Source organism: Bidens hawaiensis, unplaced genomic scaffold (genome assembly GCF_021521415.1).
Source record: "Bidens hawaiensis isolate Kalapana, Puna unplaced genomic scaffold, B.hawaiensis_p1.1 tig00023041_1, whole genome shotgun sequence".
Classification (NCBI taxonomy): domain Eukaryota; kingdom Viridiplantae; phylum Streptophyta; class Magnoliopsida; order Asterales; family Asteraceae; genus Bidens; species Bidens hawaiensis.
Window position 1 is genome coordinate 46,187 of NW_027493598.1, and position 25,509 is coordinate 71,695.

General features: G+C 35.8%; 2 protein-coding genes, 1 non-coding gene and 2 pseudogenes across 5 annotated transcripts; 3 read left to right on the top strand and 2 right to left on the bottom strand.

Moving 5' to 3' along the window:
• The first annotated feature begins 681 nt into the window (after positions 1 to 681).
• On the top strand, positions 682 to 10,261 carry LOC143566713 (phospholipase A I-like; annotated as a pseudogene). The gene is made up of 19 exons (XR_013141277.1): positions 682 to 963; positions 2,810 to 3,151; positions 3,870 to 4,017; positions 4,153 to 4,231; positions 4,312 to 4,470; positions 5,095 to 5,296; positions 5,379 to 5,624; positions 5,800 to 5,962; positions 6,051 to 6,311; positions 6,387 to 6,508; positions 6,599 to 6,760; positions 6,835 to 7,017; positions 7,204 to 7,340; positions 7,426 to 7,564; positions 7,658 to 7,849; positions 7,951 to 8,362; positions 9,008 to 9,224; positions 9,329 to 9,418; positions 9,594 to 10,261. The product of XR_013141277.1 is annotated as a phospholipase A I-like (transcript).
• Positions 10,262 to 11,118: 857 nt separating this feature from the next.
• Positions 11,119 to 13,020, bottom strand: LOC143566714 (pentatricopeptide repeat-containing protein At3g21470 pseudogene; annotated as a pseudogene). Its single transcript, XR_013141278.1, has 2 exons — positions 11,320 to 13,020; positions 11,119 to 11,221 (listed from the first exon to the last, which is right to left on the bottom strand). The product of XR_013141278.1 is annotated as a pentatricopeptide repeat-containing protein At3g21470 pseudogene (transcript).
• A 1,687-nt stretch (positions 13,021 to 14,707) lies between these two features.
• Positions 14,708 to 17,251, top strand: LOC143566715 (cardiolipin synthase (CMP-forming)-like). The gene is made up of 8 exons (XM_077053338.1): positions 14,708 to 15,161; positions 15,908 to 15,974; positions 16,074 to 16,148; positions 16,243 to 16,294; positions 16,411 to 16,496; positions 16,581 to 16,655; positions 16,765 to 16,859; positions 16,993 to 17,251. Exons 1-8 carry the CDS (start codon positions 14,728 to 14,730, stop codon positions 17,084 to 17,086), a joined length of 978 nt encoding a protein of 325 aa, XP_076909453.1. The 5' UTR covers positions 14,708 to 14,727; the 3' UTR covers positions 17,087 to 17,251.
• Positions 17,252 to 17,954: 703 nt separating this feature from the next.
• TRNAW-CCA (transfer RNA tryptophan (anticodon CCA)) lies at positions 17,955 to 18,026 on the bottom strand. The gene has a single exon. It is a non-coding gene; the product is annotated as a tRNA-Trp (tRNA).
• Positions 18,027 to 18,426: 400 nt separating this feature from the next.
• On the top strand, positions 18,427 to 23,801 carry LOC143566721 (polyadenylate-binding protein RBP45-like). Its single transcript, XM_077053346.1, has 7 exons — positions 18,427 to 19,116; positions 20,034 to 20,508; positions 22,151 to 22,206; positions 22,275 to 22,405; positions 22,498 to 22,594; positions 23,250 to 23,450; positions 23,532 to 23,801. The coding sequence occupies exons 1-7, from the start codon at positions 18,841 to 18,843 to the stop codon at positions 23,532 to 23,534; spliced, it is 1,239 nt and encodes a 412-aa protein (XP_076909461.1). The 5' UTR covers positions 18,427 to 18,840; the 3' UTR covers positions 23,535 to 23,801.
• The last annotated feature ends 1,708 nt before the right edge of the window (positions 23,802 to 25,509 follow it).

Here is a 25,509-nt window from a genome sequence, read left to right on the forward strand (position 1 = left end):
ATAGGAATCCTTTTATTAAAAGGGTCATGTTAAAAAAAATGAAGAGAATTTTAAATAATCATAAATTCGTCCATTTATTTTGACTTTATGATGTAAATTCATTTTTTAAAGAATTTCTAACATAGTAATAATAGTTAAAATAAAAAATTTCAATATGCTCTTTCAACCTTTCTATCAATGACACTACCCTTTTGAAACCTCATGCGTTGGTGGCTTCGCTTCAAACATCACAATAAACTAAAAAACTCTATACATTTGGATTTGTTTAATGTATATCACGATTTGTATTAGTCAACAAGTCAATCCAGTCACACTAAAATACATAACATAACGAACACTAGCTAATTCTTTCAAAAACTTTTAAAAGAAGGTTTGATGTCGTGAAACCTAATCCATGCTTCACCCGGGCTAAATCCAAACAATATGACACGGGTGGTTAAATTTTCATATGAACATAATTAGGAAACTACATAAACACGTACTCCGCTGGCCGGCCAACTTACAGTTTCAAATGACACCATCAAATTTCCAACAATCAAATCGATGAATGTCACGCCATCTTTGAATCACGCTTCGATTAAACAAACTCTCAATTAAATCAAATCATCACACAAACAACAAAATTCTGAAAATTCAAATCAATGATCGTCGTTGGTGCATGCACAAAATTTTGCATCAATAATGTCATGGGGATTAGGCTGGAAGAGACTCTCCGATCTCTTCCATCTATCTTTATATTACGGTTTCGAAGACTCCTTAGACGATCAAACCCGTCCCTCATCATCATCATCACCGAAACCAGCTTCTCCCGGATCACCGTCCAAAGATAATAATAATAATAATAATAATAATAATAATAATAATAATCACGAGATAGGCTTTCGAATTGATATCCATTGGAGCGCCAACGATGACGAGACACAGGTCGCCTTGCGCTGCAATCTCAGGTTCGGCTTTTAAACTGTTCCAGGGTTGCATTGTTCGGTTTTCTGGTGTAGATGTAAAAGGAAAACAATATGTTTTTCAACAAAATATCATCATGCTACTAAAAAATGTCATCAAGGTTCAAACATCAATTGACAATATATAGTATACGATAATGTTCAAAAGTCCCAAAACTTAATATTCCGGATACGTACCAAAGACTCCTAACTAGAACAAACCTATAAAAAAGATAATAACTGTTCAGGTTTTTGGCTAGGAAAAAGTGACACTGGGGTTGGAGTTATTCGGGTTTGGGTTACATTGTTCGGTTTTCTAGTTTAGATGTAAAATGAAAAAAAATGTCCTTTTAACAAAATATCATCAAAATTCATAATGCTACTAGAAAATGTTATCAAAATTCAAACATCAATTGACCATATTTCAAATACAAGAGACTCCTGAGGCTATGTGTAGTGGAGGGGCTACAAAATGGGGCGTTTTGTGTCATGTGACGCCCAATCAGCAAAGGGTGGGCTTTCGTTTTAGGGGTGTAATGGTGTTGTAGCCTCATATACATATACATATACTAGACAGGTGCCCGCGCGATGCAGCGGGTGTTTGAACATGTTAATCACGTATAAATATAAGTGTTTATGGTTTGGTTAAAACCTTAAAATCGTTTAAATCGGTTATTGGTTTGACTTCTTTTTTCTTTTTTACTTTCGGTTTGTTGTTCGATTTCAAAATTTTCAAAACGTAGTGAACGGTTGGTTCGCGGTTTATATCGGCAACCGGCTATATGAAACCAGAAAAAACTGTAAATTAACCTAATTGCAATATGATTCCTTTTGTAATCTTTGTTGTTATTATTTCACGTCCTAAATCTTCCATTAATATTTACCATTTATGTGGTTAAAATTATCATTTTCTATTTATGATCATCTCAAGTATCATATTATGTTGGTTTTTAGTTAAAGTTGATGGTACATTTAAATTATTAATTATTTTAAACTAAATTTAGTATTAAAGTTTAAACTGTGAAACCAAACTGGAACCAGGCCGTTAGTAACGATTCGGTTTCAACTTTCAATGGTTGAGTTTGGTTTTGGACGACAAAAAATCAGTATTAACGGTTGAACTCACAAGTTTAACTTAAAAACCATCAAAACCGACACTGAACACCCCTACGCAACATATTAATTTATTTAAAATGAAACAAAAATTACAACAATATCATATCCAAATTAAAAAAAATAAAATGCTCGTTTTTATGAAGCAATTTGTTTATAAAAATATTAACGTATGAAAAGGTTATAGTCATTTAAAAATCATGGGTGAGAAGTTAGTTTACAAGTTAAATTAAAAACATAATATGGTTAAAGATGAGAGGCCAAACTTGTAAGTTGAATGGATTGTGTTTAAAAGACATGTTTACCCTTACTAACACATGTATCTCATGCTTTAAGTGTTGTAAATTACTTAAAAATGGATGTCTTAATTTGCCCTTTATGATATATTATAGATAGATATATCACACACACACAACAATAAAATAATAATACCTTACAAACTAAAGCAGGCGACAAATAGCACCCCCCTATCGCCCCTATTGTCGCCTTGGGGGGGGGGGGGGGGGGGGGGTTTCACCACAAAAATCGCCCCTATCTGTCGCCCACTACACATACCCTAACTAGAACAAATCAATAAGAAAGGCGATAAATGTTCGAGTTTTTCGGGTCGGGTTGTTCGGGTTTTTTCCGGTGAAAAAGTGGCCCGATAACTGACCCATTTAAGGTTCGGGTTAATCGTGTTTGGAATTTTCCGGTATTCTCTAATTTGGGTTCAGGTGGCTTCGAATTCCGGTCGGGTTTCGGTTTAATGGCAGCTCTTATCTCAGGTGATGGTAGCGTTGCCGTTGCCGCAAGAAACGGTGGTGATTAGCTTGTGTGAATGTGGTGATAATGGGGAGGGGAAGTTGGTGAGTTTGGGGATGGAGGTTGTGAAGCAAAGGGATCCGCTTAGGGCGATGTTTATGTCGCGCATTGGAGGGTCGGGTCAACAGCATGATGGGATGGGTGTTGTTACTAAGTTGTTGAAATCAGATTTTGCAGCTGATCAGTCGGGCAATTCGGGTATGGGGCATGGTAGTGGTGGTGTTGGGGTGAGAGTATGTGCTGATCATTGGATGAATGTTACAGTTCTCAGCGTTTATAGTTGCGGGTTGTCTGTAAGTTTTCTTCTGGTCTGTATATATGGGTTGTTTTTATAGACCTATGGGGCGAATGATAGGGTGAAAAATGGTCATGCGGGTTATATGTCTCGTTTGATTTGTTGACCAGCAAAGATATGTGTGATGTGACCACTGACAAAGCCATACGGGCCGTATGATGGAGCGAAAAAAGGTCATACGGGTCGTTTGAGGGCCAAATCATGCAGCTTGTATGATTTGTTAACTGTCAAAAAAATGACTAATGTGATCACTGACAAAGTCATATGGGCCGGATGGCATTTTTTTGCTCTATCATATGAGGCGTAAGAAGTATGAAGGTCATATGGCCTATATGACAGGTCGAAAAAAGAGGTCATACAGGTCGTAAAAGGGCCAAATCATACAACTCATATGATTTGTTTACTGGCAAACAAATGACTGATGTGGCCACTGAAAAGCTACGTTAACCGGTATATGACCTTTTCGCTCTGTCATACATATTGTATGAACTATGAAGGTCATAGGCCCATATGATGTGACACGCAAGCTGGTGTACACATTTTTTGGATGGTGTACCGATAGCAAATCCATTTTCTTCCTTGTGCTTTTCAGTCACAATTGTTAGTGGAAGGTTGTGAATGTTTAGTTACATATGCATTATATATAAGTGCACAGTTTGAGTAGGTCAAACCTAGAATTGTTACTCATTTTGGTTAACTATTGAACCAATCTACAGGTGTTTCCAGTAGAGTTGACTAAACTGCCACTTCTTGAGAAGCTATATCTTGATAACAATAAGCTGTTAAGTTTGCCTCCTGAAGTTGGTGATTTGAAAAACCTTAAAGTACTCACAGTTGACTACAACATGTTGGCTACTGTACCAGGTAAGCTTGTATTCATGTTCTCATTTGGATGTCATTCTGCCTGCAACTTCCTTAGAAGTCACTTCCAATGTATGTTGGTAATATGACAGATTTACAGCTTGTGACATGTTCCTTTTTTGTTTGAACAACAAACAGTTGAACTCAGGCGGTGTGTTGGACTTGTGGAGTTATCACTTGAACACAATAAGCTAGTTTGTCCTCTTCTTGATTTCAGGTCATTTATTACATTATGATATATCTTCATTCATGTTCATAAGTTGAAATCTAATGTTTTATCTTCATGTTATTATTTAGGGCGATGGCTGAGTTACGGGTTCTTAGGCTATTTGGTAATCCACTTGAATTTCTTCCTGAAATTTTGTCTTTGCACCAACTCCGTCACCTTTCTCTTGCAAACATCCGGATTGTTGCAGATGATTATCTAAGATCTGTGAATGTGCAGATAGAGGTAAAATATGATGCACTTTTTTTTCATGCTTTTTAAATCTTTTTATAAACAATGAGTGTGTACAAAGCAAGATTGTTAGAATATGAAAAGGATTTAAGAGGTCTTATGTAATAAAAGTAGACTTCGGATAACTTTCAAGTTTTAACGTGTTTTATCCTTGCTCCTTTTGGCTTACCTTTCCTATTTGACACATTTAAATTGGCCTGTAAATGAACTGAACGAAAACAAACGGGACAAGTTCGTTTATTTAACTGTAAGTGAGCAAACGATCAAACACAAACAATTGACAAATGGGGTTTTCTTGTTCATCTTTGTTCATTAAGAACATGAGCGTGTTCATGTTCGTTTATGTCGGTTCAATAATAGTATGAACGAGCAGTTCACGAGTGTAAATGAATGAACAGAACATGCATTTATGTTTGTCTGTTTAACCAAATGAACAAAACCGTTTGTTCATGTTTAATGTTTATTAATTAAATGAGCATTAACGAACTTCCTGCCAGTCACTAACAGTTCACTGAACATTCGGTTAGTTTACAAGCCTACATTTAAATCGATCATTTGAGATAAAACACACCCAGATGAACACTATCATAAACCTAACTTGTATTAGATGGAATGTTGGTGTTGAATAATTCTTACTTCGCTTCACGACACAAGCTAAGTGCATTTTTTGCCTTAATATTTCGCTACTCGTCATGCCACCATCCTTTGCTTGCATCCGCCCTTGCAAAGATAGCTCAAGATGAAGGAAATCGTGTAGTTATTGGTAAAGATGAAAACGCAATACGACAACTCATAAGCATGATAAGTAGTGAAAATCATCATGTGGTTAGTTGACATTTCTAGTCACATAATATATATTGTCTATTTCTCATCAAGATTTTCTCAAGTATTTGTAAAATTTTCTCAGGTTGAGCAGGCTTGTTCTGCACTTACTTCTATAGCATCAGATGTATCCGTGTCGCATCAGTTGATGGATTGTGACATCATGCAACCGATTCAAAGAGTTTTGAAATGTGATGGCCCTCAAGAACTGAAATCTGTTTTGCAAGTTGTGGCAAAGCTAGGATTTGTTTCTGATAAGGTGGCCCAGAAAATGATGAATATGGATGTGATAAGATCATTAAAGTTGTTATGTGTCCATAACGATCCAGAGGTAAACACAACCGAACTCTCAGTGAAGCGTTCGTGAATCGTTTGGCAGGAAGTTCTTTATTTAATGAACGAACGAACATGAACAAAAAATTTTGTTCATTTAGTTAAATCAATGAACATGAACACATGTCTCTTTCGTTCAATGGCAATATCTGAATTGTTTTATACATCCCTAGGTTCAAAGGTCCGCCTTACTTGCTATCGGGAACTTAGCCTTTTGTTTAGAAAACCGGAAGATTCTCGTTGCTTCTGAAAGTTTAAGGGATCTTCTTTTGCAACGTACGGTTGCATCCGAGCTACGTGTGAGAAAAGCTGCAGCTCGTGCTCTAGCAATTCTAGGTTAATTTCTGTAATTGTTTTCTGTACATAATAATATAAATGATTAGTAATTTATATCATTAAATCGTGTAACAATATATGACTATAGGGGAAAACGAGAGTTTGAGGCGTTCAATAAAAGGAAGACAGGTGGCAAAACAAGGACTGAGGATACTCACAATGGATGGAGGTGGTATGAAAGGTCTTGCAACTGTACAAATTCTTAAGGAAATTGAAAAGGGTACAGGCAAACAGATACATGAAATGTTTGACCTTATTTGTGGCACATCAACCGGAGGCTTGCTTGCAGTTGCTCTTGGAATAAAACTCATGTCATTGGAAAAATGTGAAGATATATACAAAAGTCTAGGTGAGCTAGCTAGATAACTTGTCAAAATGTTTTTTCTCGATAGTCGTGTCAGATTTTGCGTGCATAATATTATAGGAAAACTCGTGTTTGCTGAACACGTTCCAAAGGATAATGAAGCAGCAACTTGGAGAGAGAAGTTTGATCAGCTTTATAAAAGTTCATCACAAAGTTATAGAGTCGTTATACATGGATCTAAAGTATGCAATTTTCATGTTTTAATTTCTTGATATGTTTACTAGTTAAAAGTTATTAATGGGCTAAAACCATTATGTTTTATGTATGTCCAGCACAGCGCGGATGAGTTTGAGAGATTATTAAAGGAGATATATACCGAAGAGGATGGAGATCTGTTGATAGACTCAGCAGTAAAAGGGATTCCAAAGGTTATTGTTGTGTCAACTTTAGTCAATATGGCGCCAGCGCAGCCGTTTATATTTCGTAATTATCAGGTTCAGTGACTTACTTTTGTGCTAATTAGAATATATAGATCATATTATTGACTATAACATATTGAATAATATAGTACCCTGCTGGCACACTAGAAGCTCCTTTACAATTTCAGCAAACAGTGAGTCAGTAACATCATCTAACGGTGCTCAAATTGGATATAAGCACGGTACTCACATGGGAAGTTGTAGACATCATATATGGCAAGCTATACGCGCATCATCTGCAGCTCCGTATTATCTTGATGATTACTCTGATGGTATAATGCATGAACTCCCTGTACAAGTGGAATTTAAGAAATAACTATTATATGAAATATGGTAAGAATAAAAAAGGTCAACCAAGTGTAGCAAAGTAGAGGTGAAGTGTGACATTTAAAAAGCTTATTACCATGAAGTATGAGTTTGAGTTTGAGTTTGTTCATAAATCTGTGACATATGTGCAGGTGTATTCCGTTGGCAAGATGGTGCTATTGTTGCAAATAACCCTTCAATATTTGCTATACGGGAAGCACAACTTTTATGGCCAGATGCAAAAATCGATACCTTAGTTTCAATTGGTTGTTGTACTGTTCCAACTAAGGCAATCTCTCTTCTCTCTAAGTTATGTATATATACACACACACTAACTATATACTTATTTTTATTTTATTTGTGTTTGATTCTAGGTACGAAAAGGTGGGTGGCCTTATTTGGACACCGGTCAAGTATTGGTTGAAAGTGCGTGCTCAATCGACCGCATAGAAGATATGTTAAGCACATTGCTTTCCATGATTCCCGATATTCAGTATTTTCGGTTCAATCCAGGTGGCATTATTAACATGGAATTTGTGTGTTATGTTTGTGCGTGCGCGTTTGTGTGTGTGTGCGTGTATGAAGGTTTTTGTCATCTTTATGCAGTTGATGAACGCTGTGAAATGGAGTTAGACGAGACTGATCCCACAGTATGGCTTAAGTTGGAGGCAGCCACCAGCGATTATATCAAAAACAATTCTTCGGCTTTCAAAAACGTTTGCGAAAAATTGTTACAAAATCATAATAATGAGAAAGTTCCTGAAAATCTACACTCTCCACAGTTGTCCAAGGCAAAGCGTCAATGCACTGGTAATTTTATATAACAAACATTTACTAACAAAAATTAAAAAAAAAACCCAACACGGTTAACATTAACCTCTGATTCTTGTAATCGGCAGGTGATAACGGAGCCTGTTTAGGTTGGAGACGTAACGTGTTACTTATAAATGCTTCAAATCCTGCAAAACCTTTCAACCATGTTCAATCACTTGACACATTTTGTTGTAAAAATGGAATAAAACTATCTGTTATGGATGTGATGACATCAGCAACGGTTAAGCTAGTACCAGAAACATCGTTTCCGTCACCATTTGCATCTCCATTGTTCAGCTCATCAAGCCCACATCTTTACAGTTATGATATGATATCACATTTAAGTCTTGAGACAAAAAGTAGTCCCCCAGATTCACCAACTGCGCCTAGACAGCTTTCAGTCCCGATCCGGTTGTTGCATGATAAGTTGCAAAATTCTCAACATGTTGGAGTTGTTCATTTGGCTCTTCAGAATGATACAAATGGGTCAATAATAAGGTTAGTTATTGATTTCTGTTGTAACAACCAGTTTACATATTAGAACACTGCTTAATAGTCTTGATTTTAGGGGGTAAAATGGTCAAATTGGCTAACGGGTCAAAATGTCAGGGTCACTAGGCTTGTAAATGAGCCAAACGCTCAGTGAACCGTTCATTGGGAAGTTCGTTTATCTAATAAACGAACAAACTTGAATACATGTCTCGTTTGTTCATTATGTTCGTGAACTCTCGTTTACGTTCACTCATTTAAATTCGTTTATGTTCGTTACTTTACGTTTGTTTAAGTTCATACTTTAACTTCTTTAGTATATATTCATTTAACTTTTCTTAGGTCCAAAGCATTCACATTTACTTTTAATTGATTTTAGCTTAGCTATGTTCGTTCATCTATGTTCAGTTATATCCGTTCATGAACCGTTCATTTATACTATAAACGAACACGAACACGTTCATTTTCTTAACAAATGAACATGAACGAGAAAAACCCCATTCGTTTAGTTGTTTGTGTTCAGTCGTTTGTGCGTTTAATGTTAGATGAACACAAATATGCACCGTTCTTATTCACTCGGTTCATTTACAAGCCTAGCAGAACTTGATTTATGTTCTTAAAAAGTCCAATTTATTTATTCTACCATTGTTCCAGCTGGCAAAACGACGTGTTTGTGGTAGCCGAACCGGGTGAACTGGCAGACAAATTTCTGCAAAATGTGAAATGCAGTTTTCAGTCAATGTTAAAAGGGCGTAGAAGGGAACAATTTTCACACATTTCAAACATATCTACTGTTGCTGATTTGGTAGCATGCAGACCTTGCTTCCAGATAGGGATTGTTGTGCATCGCTACATAGGACGCCAGACTCAGGTATGCTCAAAACGGGCGTGTTATATGGGTTCAGTATATGGTCAAAACGGGTCAGGTCAGGTCAAGATCATAAGTAAACATGTTGAAATTATGTGTGGATGAAGGTGAATGAAGATGATCAAGAAATCGGGGCTTACATGTTTCGTAGGACGGTTCCTTCCATGCACTTGGCTCCTGCAGATGTTCGTTGGATGGTATGTTTTCGAGTTTATAAATGTTTTGTTAAACAATCAACCATATTAAGTTATAACATAAAGCATCTTTCAAAATGACCTGAAATTGTTATATTAAACCCAAAGACGTGATTTTTGGTGATTAATTCAAGTTATCGGTACTCGATTAAGGCCTTAAATATATGAAAATCTACAGGTTGGTGGATGGAGAGACAGGATAATAATATACAGCGGCTTTTACAGCCCGGTTCCAGCCTTAATAAAGGCTTTTCTAGACTCGGGTGCAAAAGCCGTTATATGCCCCACAACCGAGCCTAAAGAGACGCAGTACCAGTTTACATCATTCTACGGATCTTGCGATTTGAGTGAATTAGCTAAATTCGAATTGGAGTGGAGGAACCAGAAGACGAGGTTCTGGCAGCCGCAAGCCCAATGAGTGATTGGGAAAACATGACTCCGGGTACAGACCGAGGAGCCTTAGTTTGGGAGGACGACGACGAAGAAGAACTGTCGAAGTTTATATGCGAGATTTATGAGTCGTTGCATTTGAAAGGAGATCGAGTTGATTTCGCTCTGCGACAGGCTCTTGCGTCTCATCGGTCGATTAGATACTCGTGTCATCTTCCTCGTATGCTCTGATGTGATTATGTGAACACTAAAATTATACCGGGAAAGTGTGTATAACCGAAATTTGAAAAAAAAGAATATTATTATTTATATTTTATAATAACGGTTGATATATAATTTAACTATAAATTTCAATAAAATTTTGAAAAAGAATATTGGCCAGTTCTAAATTTTGTTTACAATTTTGGAGTGTATTTGCACGTGTGTGTTTGATTCGAGTTTGGTGGCGAGTAGAGGTGGTTGTAGTCGATAACAGACTATGAAACACAATGATGTCGTTTAAACGTTATGATGAGTTAAAATATCTTGCTTATGTTTTGGTTATAACTACAATGTTGTGTAATGTTTATAGAAGATTGTGAAGTGCGTAATTTTATGTTTAAAGATGTTAATTGTAACATTCTCATGTTTGATAAGGCTACCATTGTGGGCGTGTGGTTGGGCAACATAAAGATAAAAGCTATGGTAGGGTCTGAGGAGGGTAAAATGTAGACAGTCTTACCTCTACCTCGTAGGAATAGAGAGGCTGCTTCCAGTGAGACCCCAGGCTCAACAGTAGTTTTACATCAAGCCTTGGACATAAGACACATAACACTCAACCATTGAGACACCCGATGATTGGAGCATGCACCTTTGTCTTTCGCCCATCAACGCCACCACATGATGCTACATTCCGCCACTTTTAACATTATTTTCACGAAATTAGTAAAATAACGTCAAGGTTACTGCAATTTCACTTTTGCCCACCCGAGGGTCCACACATATATACATTATATGCGTGCACCGCAACTAGGGCGTAATTACACTGTTTTGTTGAAATATTTAAAATATCACCGTAATAATATTGTATCTGCAACTAACAAAAAAATGATCGTTTTAACCTGAATCTTTTTGAACCATTATCGAATCTGCCCGTCTTGACCCAACACATTCAACCTATACCAAAAGTTATCGTTTTAACTTAAACTGGTTTTGACTCATTATCCAACCTGGCCATCTTGACAGTGGACCTAACCCATTCAATCCGTAATTCCGTACCCAAAATGATTGTTTTAACCCAAACTCTATTTCCATTCATTATCCAGCCAGCCGATCTAGACCCAACCCGTTCAACCTATACTAAAAATTTATCTATTTAACCCGGATTCCGTTTCGACCCGTTATCCAACATGCCCATCTTGGCCCAGCCAATTGAACCTATACTCAAAATGATCATTTTAACCCGAACTCCATTTTAACCCAAACTTCGTTTTGACCCATGATCCAACCTGTCCGTCTTGACCAACCCAATCAACCTACCTTAAATAGATCGTTTTTAACCCGAGCCTGTTTTGACCAATTACCGAATCTGCCAATCTTGGCTTTCCAAGTCAAAACAAAACCATCAAAATGACATCGAGACCTAACCGCATAAACTTCAGGTGGGGTTAGAGAGTGACTGAACTACACCCAACTGTCTTAACAACCCTTTTACTATACATAACGATCCTTAAACTTTCAGCCTTTTCCCATCTATCAGAAAGCAGCATATACATTTGACATAAGCACATAAGAAGAACTATCAAAAGAATCTTGAAATTTGATCCTTTCAATCACACAGTTTGCCATGCTTAAATCAGAGTGAACTCTACATGCTCCAAGAAGAGCCCCCCAAATCATATCATTTGGTCTCATCGGCATCTTTGTCACTATTTCATATGCATCTTTTAACCTTCCCGCACGTCCTAAAAGATCAACCAAACAACCATAATGTTTAACATTAGCCGATAAACCATATTTCACCATCTTTTTAAAAGATTTTAACCCATATTCAACAAACCCTGCATGTGCACACGCAGATAAAACCGAGAGAAAAGTGATTTCATTCGGTTTCACATGTGAATTCTCCATATTGTCAAAAAACTCCAACGCTTCACGACAATAGCCGTGAATAGAAAAGCCTGAAATCATAGCATTCCAACACTAATCATTCTTTTCGGTTTCTAAACCGTTTTCAAATATTAATCTCGCACTTGTTAAATCGCCACATTTTGCATACATGTCAACTAAACCATTAAAAATAAACTGATTGAATTTGATTCTTTTTTGAATAATCATGCTATGAAGTTGTTTACCAGTTTCTAACAGGCCCAATTGAGCACAAGCAGAAAAAGCACTAGTAAAGGACACCTCATCCAGTTCAAACCCGTCTAATTGCATTTTTCCAAATGCATCCAGGGCTTCATCGCAAAGCCCGTTTTGACAATAACCCGAAATCAACGAGTTCCAGATCATCAAATTCCTAACCTTAATCCGATCAAAAACCTCTTTACCTTCTTCAACCTCACCTTTCTTGAAATACCCTGAAACCATTGATGACCAGACATAGAAGCTCCGTCCGGGCATAACCTCAAACACGTCCTTAGCAGCCTCCATCTGCCCGTTGCTCGCATACCCGTCAACCATCACCGACCAAGTAACCACATTTTTCAAAAAAAACGGAACTTGATCAAAAAAACATCTAGCCGTCTTCGTATCTCCGGTTTTCGCATACCCTGCAATCATTTCAATCCACGAAACGGGTGTTCTGTAAACCATGGCCCGAACCACTCCTAACGCCGTCTCGGTTTCCCCAATGTGCATATACACACTGATAATTGCATTATGAGCAACAGCATTCTTCACAGGCATTTCATCGAACACCTTGCGGGCATCGATTACATGGGCGCCGCATTTGCCGTACATGGTTGCTGATGAGGTAGCCACTACGACATCTGAATCCACCCCAGCTTTGATTGATTCGCAATGCACAGCTTTGCCGTAATTGATCATGCAACAGGAAGCACATGCTTTGAGAATCAAAGGGGTTATAGTGAGGATATTACACAGTGGGTTATGGCGAATTCGGGTGTAGATTACAAGGGCTTGTTTGGGTGTGCCATTAGAGATGTGGTTTCGAATAATGGAATACCAGTTTGATGGTTGATTGATCATGAATTAGTTTACTAACAATCTATAACCATTTGTGTTGGTATATCAAACTGTCAGTGTCATTATTGACCGTGTGATTTTGAAAAGCTTTTCTATCTTTATTATCACCAACATGACTTGTCTTCTCATAAAAATATTGGTGTTGCTTTTGTTCTTTTCTAAGTGTTTCTTTAACATATTCGATAAAAAAAATTACATGGAGTGTTATATCATTGGAATTACTCACAAGGTGTTTGTGGTGTTACCTATGAAAAGGTAGGAATAAATTGCTACATTATTTATTTTTTATTTTTTCTTTAAATGTAACTAGTAATTTATTCCAATTAGGTCATTGAACTTTCATTTTTGTTCCAATCCTAAATATTTTACCTGAATAGCAGATAATCTAGTTTTTTTTTTAAAATTTTTCAATGTTTTTTCTTTGAATAATAACTTTTAAATGTTGTGAAAATTAGTAAAATTACGAAATATAATTTTAAAATTCAGAAAATTTTAAAAAAAAAATTCGGAAAATTGCAAAATTTTTTTAAAAAAATGTTCAAAACGGGTTAGGGTCAACAAGTTCGGGTTAGAACGGGTCAAAACGGGTTTCGGGTTAGTTTTTTTTTAACCAACGAATCAGCGCGTTTTCAACACGTTACAACTCATTTAAACAGTAAAAGCTCGTTTAAGCGATTTTTTTCAGTCCGTTTAAGCACTTAACTCGTTTAAGCGATTTTTCAGCTCGTTTCAGCACCTAACAGCTCGTTTAAGCGCGTTTAGGTGCTGAAACGAACTGAAAAATCGCTTAAACGAGCTGTTAGGTGCTGAAACGAGCTGAAAAATCGTTTAAACGAGCTGTTAAATCGCTTAAATGAGTTGTTAGGTGCTGAAACGAGCTGAAAAATCGCTTAAAAGAGCTGTTAGGTGCTGAAAGGAGCTGAAAAATCGCTTAAATGAGCTGTTAGGTGTTGAAACGAGCTGAAATATCGCTTAAACGAGCTGTTTGGTGCTGAAACGAACTCAAAAATCGCTTAAATGAGCTGTTTGGTGCTGAAACGAACTCAAAAATCGCTTAAACGAGCCGTTAGGTGCTGAAACGGAGTGAAAAATCGCTTAAACGAGCTGTTAAGTGCTAAAACTAACTGAAAAAATCGCTTAAACGAGCTGTTAAGTGCTGAAACTAACTGAAAAAATCGCTTAAATGAGATTTTGCTGTTAAAACGAGCTGTAACGTGTTGAAAACGCGCTGATTCTTGAGTAAAAAAATAAAACTGACCCGAAACCCGTTTTGACCGGTTCCGACATTGACCCGTTCTAACCCGAACCTATTGACCTTAACCCGTTCCGACCCGTTTTGAACATTTTTTTTATTTTTTTCAATTTTTGGAATTTATTGCAATTTTTCGAACTTTTTTTTGAAAATTTTTGGAATTTTAAAATTATATTTCGTATTTTTACCAATTTTCGCAACCTTTAAAAGTTATTATACAAAATAAAAACATTGAAAAATAAAAAAAAAACCTAGATTACCTGATATTCAGGTAAAATATCTAGGATTGGAACAAAAATAAAAATTAAATAACTTGATTGAAACAAAAGTTTTTATCAGTGACCTGATTGAAATAACGTTCAAAATTGTTTACTAATTTCAAAGTTGATTGGAACCACTTTTAAATTTTACTATTATATCAATTAATCCCCTTCTAATAATAATAACTTTCTTTCTTCCTGTGCACCGCAATGCGGCATGAATGGCCATCCTGAGATCACTGAGACAACTCGCCAGCAAAACGACCTTTAAAACCAAACCCACCTTCTTCACCTCCACACCTAATCCCACAACCCTACGATCCTCCATCTTCCTCTCTCGTTCGACAAACTTATTATCTCCTTCCATTTCTTACTTCAACGGCCCACTCTTCCTCTCATATCCTCCATGGAAGCTTCTCCAATCAGCCACCCCTCTTTACGACGTCGTTTCCATCCCTAAACTTCGCCCCCTCGATTTACTCCGAGAGCCAAAGTTTCCGATTAAGTTAGGGTTAGGATCAGTTGCTTCCGAACCCAAATTAGGCATTCGGAACGATTCGGAGGGGTTCGGTGGCGATGGATTGGCAAAGAGTTTTGTGAACTGGCCTAATTTTATTTCCATGACTAGATTGGTTTCTGGCCCGGTTCTCGGATGGTATGACCATTATTATTTTGTGCATTTTATTATTTATCTACTTGAAAGTTAGCCTAGGCGATTTCGACAGGTTAAAAGTTTAGGGTTGATCTTAAAATGTTCATATTTAAGACACAGTTAAACCTTAGTTAGTAGCCACTAGCGATTAATCGAGATTAGCCAGATTGAAATTTGTATCTAACTTTTTCAAATAAGTACCAAATTTTATATGTATAAATTTTCAGTTTTGACCAAATGGCAATTAATCAACTACATACCGGCTAGCGATTAATCGGCGCCTAGGCAGGATTTTTACAACCATGAGTATATGGCGTATGCCTTAGTTACCTTATGCCGCTGTACTCGGATTATTTATTTAGATATTTATTGGTTAAGACTTTTATGAACTTTTGTTTCACTACAAATGTGTTATTATTGTGTTCCTAAAGAGGTTGTGACGTGCGACCAGTTTTTAAAGAGGTTCGTGTTTGGAAAAAAATGGCACGTTTAGTTATTGTGTCATGTTTGATCTGTAATGCCAGCCCTAAATTGAAATGCTGATTTGGTGAAGCATATGGTGCACATTTAGAGATGAACATTAAATTGAACGAAAAGAATGCATTTAGATGTTGGATGAGTAAGATTTTGTTAATCATGGTTATTGGTCTTGTATTAGGTTTTCTTTTCATTGTAGTGCATTTAGTTAAATTCCAGTTTGCTTTACAAGGTCCATGAGTCATACTTAAAGTATAACTTGTGGAATGCAGGATGATCATGCAAGATATGTATCTTCCTGCATTTATCGGGCTTGCTGTGTCGGGAGCAACGGATTGGGTATGAGTACGGCACTTGATATTATGTTCATGTCCTGTAACAAGCACTGAAGCATACCTATCAAAACATTGTAATTCAGAATCTTGTTTTATTTTACAGTTAGATGGATATGTTGCTAGAAAAATGGGAATCAATTCTGTTGTTGGTTCATACCTTGATCCTCTTGCTGACAAAGTAAGCGTTTTTCCTTAGCATAAATGTTAAAAGCTGTAATACGTATACCATGGTTAGATCGTCCGTTAAAATTTACGGGAACTTGAAAATATAGGTTTTAATTGGATCTGTTGCATTGGCCATGGTAGAAAGAGGTCTTCTGCACTGTAAGTATGACCCCCCCCCCCCCAACCACCACCACACACACACACACCTCTTCTTTTTTTGACCATAGTTGACCTGACATCTTCTCAAATCTTTGATTGACTTCGTGATTATGCAGCAGGACTGGTTGCGCTTGTGGTGGCCAGAGATCTTGCTTTAGTTGGTGGTGCTGTGTATGTAAGGGCTAGCCATTTGGGTTCAAAGGTGGGTTGTTTTCAAGTAAATTTAGTTATTTATGGGTTTGAATCCGTTAATTATTTGTCGTTTTCAAATGTTATTTTGCAATAGTCAAGGAGTTGGTCTGAGTTCTTCAATCTTGATGGCGTCCGCCCGCAGAAAGTTGAACCTTTAATGATCAGTAAGGTAAACATCATGTTCAGAATGCCAAGTTATCTTTTTGGGCTATGTTCATGAGTCTTGGATTAATATCAAATACCCATAATACCCTTTACTAATTGGTATCTTACTATAGATTAATACGTGCCTCCAACTAGCCTTAGTTACAGGGGCCCTTTTGCAACCCGAGTTTGGTACTCAGGAAACTGAGTCATACATTGCATACCTAAGGTACTTCTAGTTAAACTCCATTTTTGTCAAGATTGGCGGGTCGGGTTGGGTCGGGATGAGTCACTTATGGTGTGGCTGCAACATAAGTGATAAAATGGGTGATCTCTTATGGTTGATTCTTGGTTCAATGCAGCTGGTTAGTGGCTGCAACAACAGTGGGGTCGACTGCAGCTTACGGTATACAACATCTGAAGAACAGGTCGATTTTTGTTAAAAAGAAATGGTAATGTTTGATAGTGAAGCAAACTGATGAGTTGGTAAATAGTAGATGGCTTCTTTTCTTCATATAGAGCTTGTCAACTACTTTTGGGACTTTAGTGGGAATAAGTGACTTATATTGTTGTTAAGAGGGTATTTCAGTAATTTTAGTTTTTTTCCCCTTCTTACTCTTATAGTTGGTTCTTACATAGTTGGTACAAATGGTTATGCTCTCAAATTTGTTTGGTTCATGAGTTTCTGATAATTGATGAGATTTTTTGACTGTTGCTGCAAATTAGTTACTATGACAGTAAGAATAGTGTGAAATGAAGTCAAAAGTATGTTTGCCTGTGATTCCAATTTTAAAAGAAAAATGTTTTAGAAAATATGACGTGGGTAAACAATCTATTGACGAATAGTAACATAACTTGGTAACGGTTCACAACTTCACATGTCACGTCTTAGTGACAGTTTATCGACTACTATCTTGTTGATGGTATCTTTTTTTATTTAAGAACTAAATATATGTTTTCAGTGTTCTATAAATGTAAAGTTCATCACATCTCACATTCTCACCTACAAAAAATGTATCCACTAAGTTTACACTTCTACAGGACACTGCTTTGCAAAGAGTTGTAAAAAAAGAACTTCCTTAGTAAATGTGAGCAGGGGTTAAAAGAACTTGTAAAAAACAACATATTTTGACAACCAGACATCTGATTGTTCATTGTATAATTATTATTTACAACCATCCGTAAGTAAATGGAAGCTGGAGTTAAAATATTGTTTTTAATTAAGCTAAATGTTACTATTGTAAAGCAACGGAAAGAGCACAGAAACAGCCAGAAGTATAGGATTGAGATTTTATAAAATAAAAAGTTAAGGGATTAAGGGATTTGAACCCGACGTGAATCGAACACGCAACCTTCTGATCTGGAGTCAGACGCGCTACCATTGCGCCACGGATCCCCGTTGCTTTAAACACTGCGATACAATTATTTAACGCCGTCTTATATTTTTGACTACTATTAATCAAACTGTAGACTATCTAAACCTCTTTCTGTTTTTTTCCCTTTTCTGTAAAATGATTTAGCCCAAGAAATATTCTAGTATGAATGCATACTACACTTGTTTCATATGGTAGATTTGGTTTCTTATTATTATCTTTCATGTTTTATTGTGTCGTTTATCCTAATACAGCTTTTTAGCCACAAATAAAGTTTACTAACACGTTTCCATAAGTGTCTAGGTAAACTTATTACATCATACTCATACTAAAAGTCTAAAAGAATAACTAAAAACCTAATCAAAGGACTTAATTTTTTTAAAAGGCCAAATATTATAAACGAAAAAAAAGGGACAACTTGCAAGATGCCAGGAGCCCGAAAGTATAAGGAAAAACAAACTATAAACCGCCAAATACAAAGAACATAGAAAAAAACTTATAAACGAAAATTGATAAAATGATAAAATTAAATTTGCACCACCTCTTCCATTCCAAGCCCGAGCGTTTCTTTTTATGTTTGATTCAACGAAAGTTGATTTAATGTCGTTCACTTAATCACTCACCGAAAAAGGTTTGTTTTTAAAAATCTTAACATTCCGTATTCTCCAAATTAACTAATATGTAACAAACATGTAGTACCCAAACATACATATCACATAATTAAAGGATCAAAATTTAAAACCTCCAAAATCAATCAGGTTACGTCACGTCCTCATATTCCAATCTATCTTTTTGTTATTTCTATTTAGGGTTTCAATACGCAACCAGCAACACCTGATGGATCCACGGTACCACCACCAACAACAGCAGCAGCAATGGATGATGATGAATCAACAGCAACCACCACCACTACAACAACAGTTCCATCAACAACCACCGCCTCCTCAACAAATGTACACCTACAACCACCAACCGCCACCCGTTGTTCCTCAGTACGCTGTGCCACCTCACCAGCCGGCTAGTGCCGATGAGATCCGTACGCTTTGGATCGGTGATTTACAGTATTGGATGGACGAACAATATCTCGTTACCTGTTTCGCCCAATCTGGAGAGGTAGTATACACACGATAACACCACCTGTTTAACAAAAAAAAAAAGTACATTATGCAATTATTTTATACTTTTTTAAAAAATAATTAAAATTAGAAGGCTAGGTTCATCACTTCTCCTTCTTAATACATAAAACATATAACTGTCACGCAAAGTGTTAAACCAAAGCCAAGTGTAAAACACTTGGCTTTGGTGGTTTGAGCGTGACAGTTATATGTTTTACGTATCAAGAAGGAGAAGTGATGAACCTAGCCTTCTAATTTTAATTATTTTTTAAAAAAGTATAAAATAATTGCATAATGTACTTTTTTGCTAAATTTTATGTTTGATACTTGTGTTAATCGAGTCGTCTCTAAGCTGTTAAATATGATAAGACACGATTTGCCAGGCATTCATGGTGGAGTAATTATGCGTTAAGTCCTTTTATTGTTTATTTTTTTTTCAAAACTGAGTTGTTCATTGGTTTATATGGACAAGGTTGATAGTTTTAACATGCATAAGTGAAGGATCATGTGACTATTTCTTTTTGGTTGAATGTTGATTATATTCCAAATATAACAATGTTTAGAATAGTATAAAGTGTGATATGGTTATTGAATCTTTCTGCAAAAGTTTCGGAATGCATTAGGTTTTAAATTGGGAAAAAGGCCGTTCAACATGGAATTTAGTATTAACTCAACTCGTGGTTAAATGATGGTCCCATCACTTTACATTAAAAAGGCAAAGTTTGCATCTTTTTTACCAAAATGAGTAATTTGTAACTTTTTTTCCTAAATTGTTCCATGCATCCAAGATGGTAATGCATTTGTTATAATGTAGTCAACTAACATGCAGCACACAATTTTGTGTCTTTGTTTCTTACTGAAATACATGTAATCTTCTATTTCATGAATGATCTGAAGTCATGTTACCATGTGCAGGTGATTTCCGCAAAAGTTATTCGTAACAAGCAAACCGGACAATCAGAAAGTTATGGTTTCATTGAGTTTGTTAGTCGTGCTGCTGCAGAAAGGCATTTACAGACATATAATGGCACTCTTATGCCCAATGTTGAGCAAAACTTCAGGCTGAACTGGGCTTCCTTTGGTGTTGGTGAAAAACGCGCAGACGGCTCTCCCGATTATACCATATTTGTTGGGGATTTGGCGGCTGATGTTACAGATTACACGCTACAGGAGACATTTAGAGCTCACTATCCATCTGTCAAGAGTGCAAAAGTTGTAACTGATCGGATGACAGGACGCACAAAAGGTTATGGATTTGTCAAGTTTGGAGATGAAACTGAACAACTTCGTGCTATGACTGAGATGAATGGAAGATTATGTTCAACTAGACCGATGCGCATTGGACCCGCTGCTAACAAAAGTAATGTTAGTCCACAACAATATCCGAAAGGTACATCTTTTAACTATGATTTTAAATATTAAGTTCTTGTTAATGTTCACTTTTTACAATTTTGTGAGCTGTTTTTTTAGCCTTTTTGAATCATCTATGTGTTATTCTTTTTACTTTTGGTTGTAAGAAGTTTGTTGTTTATAAGTTCAATTCGTTAGTATTGCGTTTAAGTTCTGAAGATATGAGCTTGCAGTCAATTTCCTTCCCGTGCTTTGAGATTTTGGGCATTAAATACTCGTTATGTTTTAAACATGCAAAAGCTTATATGAACTGTTGTCTCAAAGCAGGGAATCAAGAGGCTCTACCATGTAAGGGCCCGGTACTGATTTCAGCAGAAATGGTTACCTCTATATTGGTGGCCTTGCTTAGGTCAGTTTTTCATTTTAAGCCGTTAAATTACCCATTTACCCTTTCTTTTTTTATTTCAATTCCTCAAGGCAACATTATTCTGTGATTTATTTACTCTTTTTAATTCAAGTCTATTAATATTGGTCTTTCCTTTTGGTCTATTTACAACTTCCTGCCTTTGGTTTATTACTTTATTTACAACTTCCCGCCGTTGGTTTAAAAAGGTGCGCCTCATGTACTTCCGGGTCTAAATCAAAGTTTGTAGGATATTGATCTGTAAAAACAACCTAATTTTGCTTGATAATGAGATACACGCGCCTTTTGGTTGTAATTAAAGCGTATTTGCTTGTACATAGAGCAACGCGCCGCGTATGTGATGAGTGTGTCTCGTCTTTTGGGACCTAAACGCCTTGGAGCGCCTTTAAACCAAGTTTCTGCTATTCAATTTATCTTTTGTTTGTGTTTTCTTACAACTACCAAAAGTTGCTTTATTTTTTTGGTTTAGTATTTTTTTGTGTAGTTTTACTTTTTATTTGGATCTATTTCCCCTTCATATTTTATGTTTGTTGCCATTGTTTCTCCTCCTAAAGTTTTTTGACTTTACGCCACTATTTCTATGATGATGTCTTTTTTGCTTATATTACGACTTTTCCATAATCCTGATCGTATTAGTTTCATCAATATTTATTTTGTAAATGAAAAGTGCACATGTACATGGCACTCTGTTCATTGGAAGTGAACCTCATGAGGACTGAGTTGAAGAGTTATTTTTTAGTTGATAAAACATGAGTCCAAGCTGATCTTTTGGGGATCCGTGCTTGAATTCAGTGAATTGATTCTTTTTCTGCATTCATATAAGAGTATTATTATTCATCACTTTAGAATCTGTATATATGACTTTAAAGGACAAAAGCTAGGAGGCAATATATTCTTATTTATGTATTTGTTTATTGTTTAAGTTGGGTAAATTGAAACATGAATTATATAAAAGTATGAACAAAACAAGACATGAGATTACAACATTATCTATTTGGTTCTTCATTTATGCAACCAATTAGTTCTCTTTTATATGTCCTTCTGTGCTACTGATTTCCCGACACCTGTTTCTAAAATTTTGTTGTTTCTATGGATAATAAATATTACTTTTTGTTTGTACTTTGTCATTGGCACGTGTGTCTAGACATCTTGAATGTTCTTTTTATTATAATCTTTTGTCGGATCTGAACTCTATGCTGGGATTGGGCCGCTGTTGTTTACATTCATTTAATTTCATTCGAGTTTGCTTTACTTGCAGCTTCATACCCAAATATTCAGGGAACACAGAACGAAGAAGATCCAAATAACACAACTGTCAGTAATTTGTTTCATTAAAGTCTTTTAGAACATAACATCTCACAAATTTGAAAATTTGATTGCAGATATTCGTGGGTGGTTTGGATCCTAACGTTACAGACGACGTTCTTAAGCAAGTGTTCAGCCAATACGGACAATTGGTTCATGTAAAGATCCCCGTGGGCAAGAGGTGCGGGTTTGTTCAGTTTGCTGACAGGTATGCATTTATTTCAAACTTTGTTACAGATTCAGAATAGTTAGAAATTATTAGATACGGTTGGTTGTATGATTATTATCATGCACTTGCAGAAGCTGTGCTGAAGAAGCATTGCGAATGCTGCAAGGGACTCAATTGGGTGGGCAAACCGTGCGTCTTTCATGGGGCCGTAGCCCTTCAAGTAAACAGGTTTGTTTAATTATTTTCTAGGCTTGTCAACAAACCGAACAAACACAAGCGAGCATGTTCATGCTCGTTTGTTTAACTTTAACTGAACATACGATCAAACACGGACGATTAAACGATCGGGAGTTTCTTGTTTGTGTTCGCTTGTTAAGAAAGTATATGTGCTCATGTTTGTTCATGTTCGTTTGTTAATAGTATAAGCAAACGGTTCACGAACGTAAAAGAATGAGCATAACTGAGTGGAAATCATTTAAATGTAAACGTAAAAATGAATCGGCTGGGCCTAAAGAGTTTATGAAACTAGACTAATGGATTATATTTAATTCCATAAAACTCTACTAAATTGTAGTTTACCTTAAAAAAGTTGAATAAATATATAAAAGAACGTAAACCAGTGTATTTAAACAAGCGTAAACTAACAAGCATAAATTAACGTAAACAAACAAACGAATGAGACATGTGTTCATGTTCGTTTGTTTAACTAAATGAACAAATATTGTTGTTCTTTCATCTATTAAATAAACTAACTTTTTGCTAAACAATTTACTGAACGTTAGGTTCGTTTACAGGCATACTGTTTTCCACCTTTCTTATTTAATCTAACTTAATAAAAAGCACTATTTGATTGTAAAATTTTTTTGTGTTTGTTCATCTTCAGCCTCAGGTGGAGCAAAGTCAGTATAATGGCGGCGGTTACTACGGTTATGGACAGGGATACGAGACTTATGGTTATGCTCCGGTTGCGCAAGACCCCACCACCATGTACTATGGAGGCTATCCTGGATATGGCGGTTATCCACAAGTCCAACAGCCACCACAACAACCTCCACAGACACAGCAACAGCCTCAGCAGCATCAGGTATGGCCAACCAGTTAACATTTGTTTAGTCAACTTTATTGTCAAAATATGTAATTTTTTGTGATGGGCTTAATGGTACAGTGATATGCATGAGCGTGCTGAACATCGAGGCGCGCATTGTTCTAGGAATGAACAAGGGTTGAGTATTGGGCCAAAAGCAAATCTGTTTTGGATTTGCTTTGAGATGTGTGTGACTTTTTTTTTCTTGAATGACTGTTTTGTGATTTGGTTTTGTTTTTAAGTTTATTTGTTTTGAAACTCGAGTTTTTAAGTAACCAGGCATGCGGGTCAGGGTTTTCTGCATTTGTTACATTTCCAGGCGTAGTTATGAGAATAAATTATTATCTTTTGAAATGAGTTAATATTGGTTCGAAAGTCCAAGATAAGCTTGAGTCAAAAGAAAAACTCGAGACATACTAACATATTTATATTTTTGTTATATCATTACATATTAGAAGTCATAAAAGACAACATCATTATCATTTCATAACACCTTTTATGAACACACGCAAGGCTATGGGTAGTTGCAGGGTTGCAAAATGAGGTTATGTGTGCCATTTGGCGTCTAGTAAGCAAATATAGAGTTTTTGTTTTAAATGTGTAATAGTGTCGTAGCCCTTATATATGTGTGTGTGTGTGTATATATATATCACACACACATTTAATATAATAATAGGCATGTGTTCTGTCACACCCCAAAATCGTTAACTTGGCAACGAAAGACTAAATTTTGTTAATTTGGGCGGTGACAAACGTTCAGCCAATCATATTCAAAATAATGAACCATTAGTTGGACTTTATTAAATATCAGAGTTTTACACGTGTCAAACATGCACGGTTCTATTTTAAATTACAAGTCCAACTATCATTCATTCAAACGCACAACACCATTTTCCCGAATCCTTCACGAAGCATCCATTTTCTTCATTTACCTGAAAAGTATGTTAAAATAATTTTGTTAACACGAATGTTGGTGAGTTTCTTAATTAAAAACCAGGATGTAACAGTTCTCAACTTTACTCTCATTTATTCATCATTCTTTCCAATGATAAATTTCATTATTCACCATTCTTTTCAATGGGAATTTAATTTCCACTTTTCCAAACATAGCTATATATTTCTTAAACAAAACGTGTTAGTTGTAAACGAGCAAAGAATACAACACATGTATGACTATCATTATAATAAACTCGAAACATACCAAAATCAAAATATTTCCACCTTTTCAACCAGAGCGACTGGAAGAGTGGGGGCGTCGCCCCGATAGATCTACCAATATTTTTAGGCCCTTTTCCTAGGTTAACGATTTTTCCTTTTATACTGACTCATCCCATTTAACACAATTTGTAAAATATATAACCATTTTCTTTACATAATTTTTCCCCAAAAATATTTATAAATCATTAAAACATTTAAAAGTGAGGATTTACGAGAAAACTCACCTTTGCCTCAGCTCAAATAACATTTATGTGTGATAATATGCCAATCAACGTCAATATCTTATTAATAGTCATCCAAATGATAACCAGATTCCTATGTTTAATACCAAGTATATTAACACATAAACATAGATACAAATGGAATTATATCATAACTTAATTTATTTATCCTCACGTGTCTTATTTATTATAATTTTAATAACTAAATTACAAACTTTTATTGTTTAGGAAAAATCGTAACTGAATCAAATGTTTTAAAATATCTCATAAATATATTGGAACACCATAGTTTCAAATAATCGTTGTAAAACTAATATATGATTTTGAAACTACACTTTGACGTTATTTAATAAAAGTATATATAGTTATTTTAAAATATAATATTCTTTTATTAATAGACGTGTGTTTGAATTCTGACAAATATATTATATACCACTTTCTTAACAAAACATAATATAATCGTTATTATTATTTATACCGAAACGTGTTATATTAATATTCTTAATATAAAAACTTTGATTTCATATTTTATATAAAAATTTACATTTTCTAAAAGTATATATTTATTTTTAATATTAATTGTGGTCACTATCCGGGTAAACTATTTTAGTCCAAATATC